Source organism: Dinoponera quadriceps, unplaced genomic scaffold, assembly GCF_001313825.1.
Source record: "Dinoponera quadriceps isolate SergipeBrazil2010 unplaced genomic scaffold, ASM131382v1 scaffold1270, whole genome shotgun sequence".
Classification (NCBI taxonomy): Eukaryota; Metazoa; Arthropoda; class Insecta; order Hymenoptera; family Formicidae; genus Dinoponera; species Dinoponera quadriceps.
The window spans coordinates 1652870-1666641 of record NW_014555716.1 but is presented as its reverse complement, the minus strand read 5'-3'; the positions used below and the strand labels follow the sequence as shown (position 1 = coordinate 1666641).

General features: G+C 37.6%; 2 protein-coding genes across 7 annotated transcripts in view; one reads left to right on the top strand and one right to left on the bottom strand.

Moving 5' to 3' along the window:
* LOC106745212 (nuclear protein localization protein 4 homolog) overlaps nt 1-4096 on the bottom strand; it is a 25715-nt gene extending 21619 nt beyond the window's left edge. For both annotated transcript variants that reach the window (XM_014620580.1, XM_014620581.1), the window contains exons 1-5: nt 3672-4096; nt 2932-3012; nt 2644-2848; nt 1144-1285; nt 892-1029 (exon numbers count right to left, since the gene is read on the bottom strand). In XM_014620580.1, the coding sequence (XP_014476066.1) occupies nt 892-1029; nt 1144-1285; nt 2644-2848; nt 2932-3012; nt 3672-3692 (587 nt within the window). In that variant the 5' untranslated portion in view covers nt 3693-4096. The remainder of the gene's footprint in view (nt 1-891; nt 1030-1143; nt 1286-2643; nt 2849-2931; nt 3013-3671) is intronic.
* A 144-nt stretch (nt 4097-4240) lies between these two features.
* Nucleotides 4241-13772, top strand: part of LOC106745214 — a 37175-nt gene continuing 27643 nt past the window's right edge. The window contains exons 1-3 of one of the 5 annotated variants that reach the window (XM_014620588.1): nt 8209-8445; nt 9251-9502; nt 9782-9884. In XM_014620588.1, coding sequence (XP_014476074.1) covers nt 9791-9884 — 94 coding nt within the window. In that variant the 5' untranslated portion in view covers nt 8209-8445; nt 9251-9502; nt 9782-9790. Of the gene's footprint in view, nt 4340-8207; nt 8446-9250; nt 9503-9781; nt 9885-13772 lie in introns of those variants that run through there. The other 4 variants (XM_014620592.1, XM_014620591.1, XM_014620590.1 and 1 more) reach the window with 4 other exon arrangements.

The following is a 13772-nucleotide window of genomic DNA, read 5'->3' as shown; positions in this document are numbered from 1 at the left end:
GTGAATACTGGGACACTATATAATCAGATATAATCAGATATAATTAGATATACGAAACTTCGATACAAACATTTGCCGAAAGATATTAATATACTGGTGGCTAATGTTGTGCTGCGCAGAATACAAAGGTCGGTAAAAATTCGTTATTATCGAAGGACATTATTTAATTACACAAAACTGTTATACCGAATAAAAGATATAATGTGATACAAAATTTTACTGCAAGTTTCGAAAATGTAATCTTACCCTATTCTTTACTGAACATCGATTTGTGAAAAGTATATCTTTGCTCTACCATCAATGGGTCGATAAAACAATAAAATAACTGAATATAATTAATAATACAGGATGTACCATTTTAATCAACGCACTTGAATATCTCTTAAACAAAGTGAGATATCGAGTTTTCTCAAGATCGAGTAGTTGCAAAAAAAATAAATTATCATGAGAATATTCTGTAAAGGTCAAAATCAATATTTGATATTCTTAAATAAAATAAAATAAAATATAATAAAATAGTTTGTTTAAACATCAATTGATTCCACAAGTCATTCTACATATAAAAGTACTGAAGTAAGAACATCGAAAAGCGAATATTTCTCGAAATATTTTACAGTTTCTATCCTGATACTTTCAATATAAAGTATAAAACATCTCATGGTACACAATCTTTCGATGACCATCTTGATACTTTTATGTGCTTACTTTTTGTACGTAGAATGACGAGAGGAATCCATTGATAATATTAATTTTTACGTATAAATAACTCAATATATCTACAAAATGTAATAATCCTTTTCGTTTCATTGTTTTCTGTTTATAACAATCAATTCTACTTTGTATATATGTGTATATAACTATAATATGCATTTTTTCATACGTCGGACATACCTATCAACTCCGGCAGTGAGCTTCCTGAGATACGAATGAAAAGACAGATGCTTGATATTCTGCTCCTTCAAATAAATTTCATCGAAAGGTTCCAAAGGCGAACAATGTACGCAGCATCCCCTTGCTCCGTGTCGACAACTGTAAAACAGCAAATTTCCTTACGTTACTTTAACCACTATCTATAAATTTTTTGGCCTCTATCTACTTACAGTCTAGTTGTCCTGTCTAGTTACATCTAATTCAGCTACTTACAGTTTCTCGTCGCGTTTACGTTGGATCTTTCCGTCCAGTTTCCACAATTGCTCGTCGACATCGTTCTCGATTACATTTGGCAGAGATCGTGAGAGGCCGGATGTACGATTCGTACTTCCTGTGGTATCCAGTGACCCTGGTTCTATATCGTTTCACACATATAAAACAGTTTATAACATAAAGTCTAAAGAGAGGAGCGAAAAAATACTTATATTTTAAAAAGTTTCCCCGTATTTATAATTTATAATTCCATTACTTACACACGCACACGCGCACGCGTGTGCGTGTGTGTGTATACATATATATGCAAACATACATATTTTTTCTTAACTCGGGAATAGTCCCCTTATTTTTTTTTTACGTAAACGATTACCTGGGGTCATCTAGACCTTAATTAAAAACCACTATTATTAACAAAATATAGCATATTATCGATTACTCCATAATTTATTATTATTTAGAGACATTATAAATATAGATTTGCTCGCTATTTTTTTTTTTAATGAGGGGAACCGAAAAAATATTTAAGAACCGGAATAAGCACATCAAGTGGCTTATTATGACAGTATTTCTAATAAATAAAGATATCAATTTAAAAAGCGCTGTTTTATTGCCAATTTTCGATGGAATAAGATATTTCAAGGTTCATAAAGAATAATTATTAAAAAGGATTGAAAGTATATTAAATAATAATCATTTTATAAGAATATAAAACAAGGCTAAATCGCCGTCATACAAAGTTATTAGTATTGATTCGGGATTGTAAAAAATTATTTATTTTTGTATTCTTCATTATATTATATAGATGTATAACATAATACATATTTTTAAAGAAAAAAAATTCTAATTTTTAACATAGATATTTTTTATGTTTAACATCATATAAAAAGTATAATTTAAGATATTCATTTCATTTATAATAAATGTTAATGTTAACTATATATATGTTAATTACAAACAATAAATATAAATATTAGATATTTATAATAGCACCATTGCCTATTTTGCTGGACATTTTTATCGATCATTATCAGATGTAATATAAATATTGCTTAACGTTTATCGGGTGTATAGGTATATATAATTTCACTCAAACTTAACATCATCTTGTCTTCACAATATGAACTCTTGTTATATTTGACTAATTTTATAACGTAAACAATCACCTTTGTTTTGTATCCCAAAGTATTTTTACAAGCTTATAATATGAATAAGACGGGTCATAGCCTATTCTTGTTGCACAGGTTAGGTCTCTAAATGTCCAAATGGAAAGTACACATTGGTTCTCGATCAGTAAACAAAATCCACCGTGACATGAACTTCGTTTTCTGTCCGTGGGGATATGAAACAACCCCGGGTGACTATTCCCGAACTAATGATCGCTTAATATGATCACATCAATATCTTTGCTCATATTTGGTAATAATGCGTTTAATCTTAATTTTCTCAATCTTGCGCAAAATGTTCTTGGTTATATCCAATTACATGAAAAATTCGTACCTGCGGAAATATTATCAGTGGCATTGCTGGTTGACGGAGTATTCCACAGCTGTGTACCATTAACCGGCACAAGATAAAGCATATCTCCATGACAAAGACCGATCCCTGACACTGTTTTGCTCTTGGTAGATGTAAGCGGATCCTTATGATTTCGTTGTTTACACAGGCTAAATCCAAAACTATTCAAATCGAAGGCTTCATATACCTGAATGAAGAAATGCAAAAATAGGATAAGTTATACATATTCATGGAAGTGCGATTATCGCAGAAAGATTAAGAGAGATATACTTTTTCATAAAGACGAGTTAGCGTATCAGAAGCCTGCACTTCTATACGTTTTGTTCCCTCTGATGACTGCACACGCAGAGTCTGCAGACAAACACAAGTAGACAAGTATACATTTATCTAACGGAAATGATACTGTCCAAACATTGCATAACGAAATTAAATCAATGATGAAACATGTAACGTATCATACAAATCTCAAATAAGTCTCAAACAAAAGCACAACGATCTTAGTGTGAAGTGGCATTTGATTTCTCAAATTTTCCGTAAAAAAAGTTACATAATTATACAATCAATCGTGCATGTTCGAGGAACTGTCAAGTCACGAAAATAGATCGCTGCGGAAGAGCGCGTGGATCCGATTCTAACGTTGTCGCTGCGATTAATGAAAGCACAAGTAGACGGGGATGCATATTGTGTGTGTGTGTGTGTGTGTGTGTGTGTGGTGTGTGTGTGTGTGTGTGTGTGTGTGTGTGTGAAAAAGAGAGTGTGTATGCGCGTGTGTGTGTGTGTATGTGTGAGAGCAAATAACAATAATATCACGCGAAAAGTTCAAACGTTGATCCCCCCGCAGCTTTCAGCTGGGAATTTTTTTCAGCACGCACGGTACTACAATAGAACACGATCCGTTCGCGCGGTACACACAGACCCACACACGCACAGATCGCAAGGAGAAGCGTGAAACCCCGCGATCGGGCCGTTCACGATCCAACCGACCGTCCAGTTGTTCATCGTTCACTTACAAATTGCCTGGATTTTGACATCTCGCCGGTGCCGTTGAAGCATCAGCTGTTCCCGACCGCTCCGCGTATACGCACACCGTGCGTGAACGCGCCGCCAAAGTCCCTAGTCGCACGCGCGGCGTGACGACGCTCCGGGGGAGCGAGCGAGAGAAAAACTGTCGAGTCAACGTCGTCCCGGCTGGGGCCGCCCTAACCTCTCGTCTCCTCGTCGCCGCACAGCGATCTCTGCGCGATGAGCGACGATTCCTCGCGCGTCGCGCCGCTCGGCGTGCTTGCGGCGGGTGGATACCGAAGAATATATCGAAGTGATGCAACACGCGATGATTCCCGGCGACGAGCGATATAACGCCGACCACCGATGATCAACGATCTCAGTTCGACACCGTTGCTGCTGCGATCGCGCGCGTGTCCTCCCACCGTGCGTTCTCTCGCGAGCACGCGAATAAGCGAGCGAGAGAGAGGGGAAGGGGGGGGGAGAGAGAGAAAGAGAGAGAGAAAGTTAGGGTCCCTGTCAGCTGAGAGCGAGGCGAGAGTCCAGTCGAGTTCGGCGATTCCTCTTCGAGAACGAGATTTCACCGACTAGGCGACCAGCCCTGCCAGTGACCGGCCGCGACGAGCGAGCGGATCGAGTCTTCTGAGCACGTCGTCACACGAGGGGACTCGTCCAGGTGAATTTACTGGTGAACAATTCGCCGAAGCGTCTACAGCCGGGTCTGCAATGAGAATTCAAGGCACGAGACTTAAGAAGTTGGCCAATCACGGTCGAATTATAGAGGAAAAGTCAATCGTGATTGGCCAGTTTCTGAAATCTTACGGCTTAAATTCTCATTGTAGATACCGCTTTAATGTCTACAATAGGTATTTTAAGTCTTAAGAAATTGACAATCATAGTCGAATATGAAGAGAATAATTAACTGTGATTGGTCAATTTCTGAAGACTTGAAATACTTATTGTGGACAGGCACTTAGTCTATAGTAAGTGTTTTAAGCTTTAAGAAATTGACCAATTACAGTCGAATTATAGAAGAAAAACCAATTATGATTGGTCAATTTCTCAAATCTGACGCCTTAAATTCTCATTGTAGACCCCGCTTTATGCCGTGTTCTCCTGCTTATTCTCGCGACTCCGCTCTTTTTTCTCACACACGGGGTTTCCTCTCTCCTTTCTCGTTGTCGTTGAATACCATGTATCGAATTTCACGATTGCACGCGCGACAACGACGACGATCGCGCGACGACGAGTGAGGTTCCGTAACGCCGACGAAGACGACGAGAGAGAGAGAGACGATGAGAGGACGAGAAGACGAAGAAAAAGAAAGGACAGGCTTCGCGTTGTACTTCGTGTTGTAGCAGCGTTTTCTCTCGCAACGGACGTATACACTCCACGCACTATGCAACCTGCGTTACGGCGCTGCACTGTCGGGTCAAGCGCCGACCCTCGGAGCGCCGTTCAGCGGTTTTTCGAAAGCTCTCGCCGTCGATACGCCGTGCAACGTCATGCTCGAAAATCGGTTGGCTCGCGTCTCGCGTAGCGTGGTCGCGCGTCGCGCCGTTCGGCGTCCTCTCGCGTACACTTTCGAAGCCCGATGAGGATTCCCTCGGTGCCTGCGGTCAGGTACTTTCACGTCGGACGTATCGTATTCGAGTTTTATAAGCGCGCAATATTATTTAACATTAAGTAATATTCCGGGCATATTCTTAGGATATTAGACGTAATATTCTAACAATATTCTAATAATATTATTTAATATTAAATCATATTTCTGGAATATTAATAGATAGTTATATGTCTGCTCCTAATAATATTTAAAAAAATAATATTATTTAATGTTATTGTAATATTATATATTTTTTAAATATTTAATTCCACGTATATATATATATAATATATACAGTGCGTCGCAAACTAATCTCGGTTCCCGTGGTGTGCAAGTAGAATGGGTTGAATTGAACCAAAAAATCCTTTATTTTGCAAATAACACTCGGAATTTTGAATTATCCATTACTACTGTACCTAACTATTGTACCTAACGATCGAGATTCAATATACTGATGTCGTTAGGTACAATTGTCATATATTTGTAGTTTAGACTATTCTGAGCAAAAAAGTCTCGCACTATTTTGCAAATAACACGCAAATTGTTCAGTTATTAATTGAAGAAGCCTCTATAAATAACCAATTTCAATCATTGATTATTCGAAATTTTACGTGTTGTTTGCAAAATGGCATAGAATTTTTCTACTCAGTTTCACCCGTTCTACTTGCACACCACGGGAATCGAAATTAGTTTGGGATACCCTGTATAATTGTAGTTTTTTATTTAAAATGTATTGCAATACCAATTGCTTTATTATATAAATAAAATCGAAAAAATTTTGTGTAAAAATACGTTTCAGACTGATAGATTTTTTAATCCAGTAAGGTGTTTTGATGTCGTCAATTAAGAGGAGAACGTTTGCTCACGAGACGATCGGATTCAGCCAACCATAGCATCGTGCGCCTAGAGTTCCTCGGAATAGCGACTTGTGATTGGATTGTATCCAATCATCCCGTGGGCAACTGATACGCGTCCCAATTAACAAATGTAATGATTATATTAATATCGATAAGAAAAAAACAAACATCAATGTACCAATGTAGAAAACGATACTGTGTAAAAAATGCACACAAGTACATGTTTTTAAGTAGCGCTAGTACTTGGTTCTTGTTCGGACGTCCCTGGTTGCTCTTCAGAGGTGAATATCGGAGGATATTGTTCTGCGATAACAGCAGACTTCGATTCATTCCAGGCAACTGTAGGCGCGATTGAAGAGATACTCGGACAAATATTCAAGGACGAGATCCTTTCTGGTATCGTACCTCGAAATATTTCCCCGAATCTCTTTCCGAACATGCTCTATATACAACTCTACTGTACCGTTTGCAAGACGCCATTGAGGAAAAAAGACAGGGAAAGCTGGCTCCGGGTGTTCGTTTACTCGACGAAAATGCATCTGTGTATACAGCCATTATTGCCAAGATCGCTGTGAAGGAATGCGGGCTTAAAGAAATCTCCTACCCACCCTGCAGCCCAGACTTGGCCCCCAGCGACTATTATCTGTTCGCAAAATTGAAATCTGATTTACGAGGGAGGAGGTTTAAGACCGATAAAGAGATCCAAGCAGCCGTTGATGTCCATTTTGCCACTGCTAAAGAAGAAGATTATTATTTTAAAGATACACAGATGCTACCAAAGAGATGTGATCAATGTATTGAACTTAAAAGGGATCCCTATAAGCGCGTGATATCCCTAGAATATCCCTAGAATATTATATGAATATTATTCAATATTAAAATAATATTCTTATAATAAGAATGTTATGTCATATTTTTTAATATTATAGGAATATTTTTAGAATATAAAAAAAATAATATAGGATAATATATAAAAAAATATATAAATAAATATATATAAATAAAACATATATATTATATACATATATATACATACATATATATATGTATATATGTATAGTTTTTTAGTATGAAACATATTTTTACATAAAATTATTTCGACTTTATTTATATAATAAAATAATTGTTATTGCAATACATTTGAAATAAAAAACTACAATTACATAATATATATATATATATATATGTACGGAGTTGAATATTTGAAAAATATGTAATATTACAATAACACTAAATAATATTACTTTTAAATATTATTAGGAGCGGACATATATAACCATCTATTATTAATAGATGGATTAATAGATGGATGAATCTTGGATGAATTTGTATTCATTGTTTCAAAATTACTGTCTACTTCCGTCATTGCAGGCTCTTCTTCATTCCGGATCTTCGCAATGGTCCATGTCCACCGTGCGCATCCCCCTTCCTCCGCGTGACGTCAATCCTCACGCTCCGCGCGGTAACCTCCCTCTTTGCACTTCCCTCGGAGCTCCTGGGTTAGAACCCGTCTTATATGATATTATCTTCGAGTGCAATTTTACTGCACTTATCCTACTAGATCTTTCAAATAATTTGTATAATTTAACAACATACCTTCACTGTTTTAACTTTATGTTTTATTGCAACTTGCGACTTGCCGCGACTTAATCGTAGAATGGCTCGTCGTATTCACATCTGACATACAATTATAAAATAACAGACGACCAGTGCGACATCCGACTCCCACGTGTGACGCATTGTGAAACGAGAAGACAATTTACATTGATAAAATGAATTAAATTAAATTAAATGAATTCATGAGAAATGAATGGCATTTCCATGTTATATTTTCATGTCGAAAAAATGTGACTTTTAATTAGCTAATCCACGATAATAACAGAAAGATTCACGATCGAGCCTGCTGGCCGAAGTAGACGCAGCCGGACGCTGCTGCCTCTGCTACGGTCCTCTTCGCCGTTTCTTCCTGCCAAGAACGACTACTGCGCCGTGCGCGAGGAACTCCGCTCGCCGGAAGCGAGACTCCGACGAGGATTTCTCGAGCAGCGATCAGTTGCATTTGCTAGCCGGTAGCCATCTAACGCGAGGTACGCATCCCGAGGAATACCGTGGCCACCAGTCGAGTTCTCGTTGTCGCGCTTCATCGCGTCGGTCATCGTCAGTTCTTCGTCGTTGTCGTTGCCGGCGGCTTCGTGGCCGACTTTCCCGATTGTTCGCCAGGAGGTTTGCACCTCTCTCGTGTGTCTATTCCGCCCCCTCCCCTTTCACATAACTCGCGATCGATAATCTATCCTGTTGACCGTCAGTGAAAGCAAGAAGGTAAGCTGTTACACGTGTCGCGTTTTGTCTCTCTCTCTCTCTCTTTCCTTCCTCCTCCGTATTGTTTGTTTATCATCCTTATTCATTTACTCTAAACGATTTATATTTTGTTCATCTTTCCTTTCGAAATTTCCAAGCTAGCTGCTTAACCAGTGCTTTGTGGTTGGTATGAGTCTCTTCTTTCTTTCGTTAATCAGATATTGAATTTATCCCAAGTGGATCGCAATCAGCATGAATTATATTGTAAGTTCACTGGAGGAATATAGCGATCGCTTAACGATCATTCAACATCGTCCTATATGTACATAAACGCGTTCAAATTGCTGATTCATCATAGCCTCGCGTCATGCGCATAGCTCATAACGCTTCGATCTCGTAATGCACGTACAGAGTGTTAGGGACGGGGACAATTTGCAAAATACGCGGTCCAGTCGTCACGCAAACGTTTGCTGTGATCAAAGGCTCGACGCCAAAATAGGTCGCGAGTGTCACACTCTCTGAATTATTTTCACATTCGACTTAAACTTTGCATGTCAGAGCCAACGCTGATGTTGTGAAATAAAAACTAGTTATCATTTCTCGGATTATTCATTGCGTATCTTTCTCCGAGGTGCGATGAGAATTTTCTGAATCTCGTGGAATAAAATGAATTCCTTCCGAGGATTTCCGAATTTGTTCAATCAACTGACGCTTTTTCGTGTACCGGTGAAGAATATATTTTTGTCATAATACACGCGCTACTCCAAATTAACGAAAATTATCTTGCAAAAGAGTTTGACTCGAGATTTTCATTTTTGACACTCAGTGCCTTTTCTTAATACGTCGTCGTCGATTAAGAGCGAGGGATATTTTAAAAGCTGCTTCGGAACCGACTTCGTGACCGACACGCTATCTCGTCATTCCCATTGAGAAACGCATCGTAACGTGTTTTTGAGAGAGACACTCTGTCACATACGGGCTGGTGTGGATACACGTTTTCTCTCTCTGCGCTCTGAGACGAGAGATATATTTACGTCCCCGAGTCGTTACATCCGATAGGACAACAAAAATCGCTAAAGTATGTTGGCACACCTATATACACTAAGAATAATCTCGAAAGTCGCGCCATCTATAATTAAATTGATAATGTCATTATCTTTTCCCTTCGAAGCTATAATACTTTTGTCTGAAACATATTGGAAAAAATTTTTCCTTTTGAAAATATCTTGAGAGAAAACGAAATAATGTTTGAAATTAAATTGATAGTTGAAAATTGATTACTGAGTAATATTTTAAGGTTCTAGTTGCTTCTCTTATTTACTCTAAAAACTGTAGCTAAGGTTTTATTTTTTCTCAGGCGGCAAAGATGGAGAACACGGAGGATATGAGAACGACAGTGGAGCTGTACATTTATGATCTTACTAAGGGTATGGCAGCAATGATGTCGCGACTACTTATAGGTGAGCGTGAAAGTGTTAATATATATTAACGTTTACATAACAACATAAACTTTATGGATTTACTTATTTCTTTATTTAACTCTAAAGAATACAAATAATTCCCTAGAAATATATTACGAAATATTTCGGAAGACATTATATATTATATATTAGATATATATACATTACCAGATATTTTTATATATTTTTATTAAACAAGTAAAAATAAAATAATTTAGGTAAAATTAGTATAATTTAAATAATCGAAGCGCACGCATCGGGACGACGCGTAGCCGCTTGGCGATATTTATCGAGGAAAAATACTGCGCATCGCTGCATTCCCACCGGGTATAATTTTGTGCTCTTTTACCTTGAATTGGCGGAATGTTATTTAAGGAAACGAAAAAGCGAAATACGTCTTTCTTCGTTATCGCCGCGTAAACAGCAATCGAGATTTCTAGGATGATGTTCTGTAATCGACAATGGAACACTGCAATAATAGCATTTTGATCGAAACTATGGTCAAAACGGAAAAATGCTCTCTAAATTTCACAGAATAAAATCTGATTTAAAACGTATAGAAATTCACGTGAAGCGGTAACGAAATCGCTGTCACTTCGAATCGTAAGAGCGAATGAATTTCATTCAGAGCAGATCCTGACTTCATACAAGTGAATGCTTCAACTGATTGGAGTGAATTAATTTATTTGAATTTATTTACTTACGAAGGTAAAATATACGTTAGATTCGTTCTTCAATTTCAAGTGAAGATATTCGTTTGACGATTCAGAGGGAAGCGTTCGCTCTATGTGAAAATGAAAAATGACTTGAGTGACTCGACCGTTATTCTACTTCTCGAGTGAAACTTCACTTCAAGAAATTGAGTAAATATGCGAAACGCATCTTACTTCGAGTGTACGTTTACAGAGTCGGAGAATTTTGCGACAGTCAGCCATTTCGCGAGAAAAAAAGAAAACCCACCAATTCGAGCCGAGATTCAATCTTGCCAGTCATGGCTATAACTCATAGTTATGACTTATCGCTGGCGAGAACTACGTGACGCGCGATGCTCTTTATCGCTCATCGTCATCGCTTCTCCCGGCGGGAGAAATTGAACGTCGCTAAGCGCAGCGCGGAGAATCCTGCCAAATTGTACGACGAGTTTGGATCAAAGACGATTTAAATATAAACAACCGCCGCGAAGCGGTGACACTTCGGGCGATGATGACTCAGTAGGAGAGCGTTGTCGTATTGTTGTCGTGTCCGGTCTCGTGATAGCTTTCAGCCGAATGACGTTAGATTGTGTGAATCGCACGATGCAATGATATATTATGGTCATATATTGTTCATATATATTTGTTCAATAACTTAGGTATCAACTCTAATGATATTTTCACGGCGATATCACAGCAATAACGCATTTCCATTGCAATGTAATATAGCAAAAATATTGCCACAATATTACCAAGATATCACAGTGATATTGAAATGTTCGCCAAAACGAATCACAGTAATATTACAGTGACACTTCACAATTATATTCCCTTAGGAAAAAGTACTACTAGCTGTGACAAATTGATAAATTATTGTTTTTCAGTAGTTTTATTACTTATACGAGAGAAAAAGAAATCATTTTACACGTCCGTGACGTGGTTTTTATTCTGACCGGAGATCAGTCATCCACTCAATTACTAATCTTGCTCGCTGTTGCTGAACTTTGGCCGATTGGACGGCAACCACTGACTCTACCGATTCTGACGATATCCTTGCGACTTGTGCTTATATAATGTATCCTTATTGTGCTCATAAACATGTAATAACATATTTACTGACAGATATTAAAAGCAATACATAAATAGTTGACATGAGTATGAATATAATATACATTAACAAACTATTTTCATCCCTTTTAAGATGAAACGTCGCATTAAACTAAAGAAAGAGGCAGAGAGGAGATTGACTTAACAAATATAATATCAAATTACCACGAAAACCAATAAACCTTACAATTAAGATATTTTTTTAGAATTTCCTACGCTTAAAAACATAGACAATATTTTTATTAAATAACATTTAAATATATATTATATTACTTCGTTTCAATGTCTCTATTTGAATTTCGGAAGATAATTTGCTCGATATAACATATCTCTATCGTCAATAAGACATAATTAAAATGCCATTTGTAATCACTTGGCTATTTGGAATATGACATATTGCAGCAATATTACTGTAATACTTCAATATTAGTTACAAACGTATAGTATATTAATGATATTGCTACAATATTTTACTATAACGCGTAATATTTCCGCGATATCGCAATATTACTGTGGTATTACCTGCTATGTAGGGATTGCTATTGAGAATAAAGAAGATTTACTTCAATTACGCGCGCTGTCGGAAATTTTATCAACTCAATAGCATCTTTTCCGCGTATAAATATCAGAATTAATTATTACTATTGCGATTAGCAAAGTTACCGATGGCACGGAGATGAATAGAATTTCCTAAAGAATTCATTTTATAGAATACGTACGGAATTACAAAATCTGAATATCCGAAGGATTCTTGAAGAATCAACTACGATCAGTTCGTATCAAAATATCCGTCTCGGAAATTTATTATAACGCGATACTTCGCGACTTGGTACGTCGAATATTTCGAGAATATGTAAGGGTGTGTAAAAAATCTCTTTCTCACGTGTATAAACGCATGCGATACATGATGGCGGTAATTTAAAGAATCGCGTGTGTGCAACGTGACGTGCGAGAAGTGCGTGAAGAGGCAACGAAATGTGGTCTATAATCTGAACGAAATTCCGGTGCAAAGCGGTGTAAAGCGTGACACACATGCTCCGGTACCGCGACCGCTTGCGTCACGTGTCCAAGGTGTTCGTTCGCGCACTCTCGTTTTGCTCATTCGCAAAAAGATCGTCTATTTTCGAATGTAGTGTGCGGCCGCACAATTGGAATCCCGACTATTGTCCCGACGTCGACGGAAGGATCTACTTGATCTTCGAGCAAATTGGCACACCGAGGAAAAGATTTTTTCAGATTTAACCAATTTTATATTTATTAATAAGTACGATCTTTTTAAACGAATACATATCCTTATCTCAAATAAAAAATCTGTTTGAAACGAAGGATAATTTTCTCACAAAGAAATTACTCGTTTCATTTCACATATTTATTGCGGCCGGATAATATTTTATTTTATTGGAAGATATTCGAATAATGGCGTTCTTTCGGTTGAATAATTGAGTTTTCTTAAATGAGACGATAAAATTTTTGCCGAAACAAATCATATTTCGTACAAGCATACGTTGTTTCTGCGAAACAAATTTTAGTCAAATAAATGGAAATGCCAAATCTGAAGAAATCTTTTTTCTCCATGCACTTGCGATAGGTTGTTGTGGGATGTACGAGGTCTGTTCAAAAAGTATCGCGAATTTTGTGTTTTTTCAAAAATTATTTATTTATTCATGAATATCTATTTTGTCTCCTTCAAAGTAATCCCCATCAGATATTATACACTTGTGCCAACGTTTTTTCCAATCCTCGAAGCACTTCAAAAAATCATTTTTTGTGATCTTGTTCAGCTCCTCCTTCGATGCCGTCTTTATCTCCTCAATCGTAGCGTAGCGTCGTCCTTTCATGTGCCTCTTCAGTTTCGGGAACAAGAAAAAGTCACAGGGGGCCAGGTCTGGGGAATACGGTGGCTGCGGCATCATTAGTGTGTTGTTTTTGGCCAAAAATTCGCGCACAAGCAACGATGTGTGAGCAAAGGCGTTGGTACGAATTTCGCGGCGAACCGTCTCATGCTCAAATCATTAGTAAAAATCGAATGACACGAGCTAATCGATATGTTTAGGTCCTCAGCAACTTCTCTAACGGTGATTCGACGATT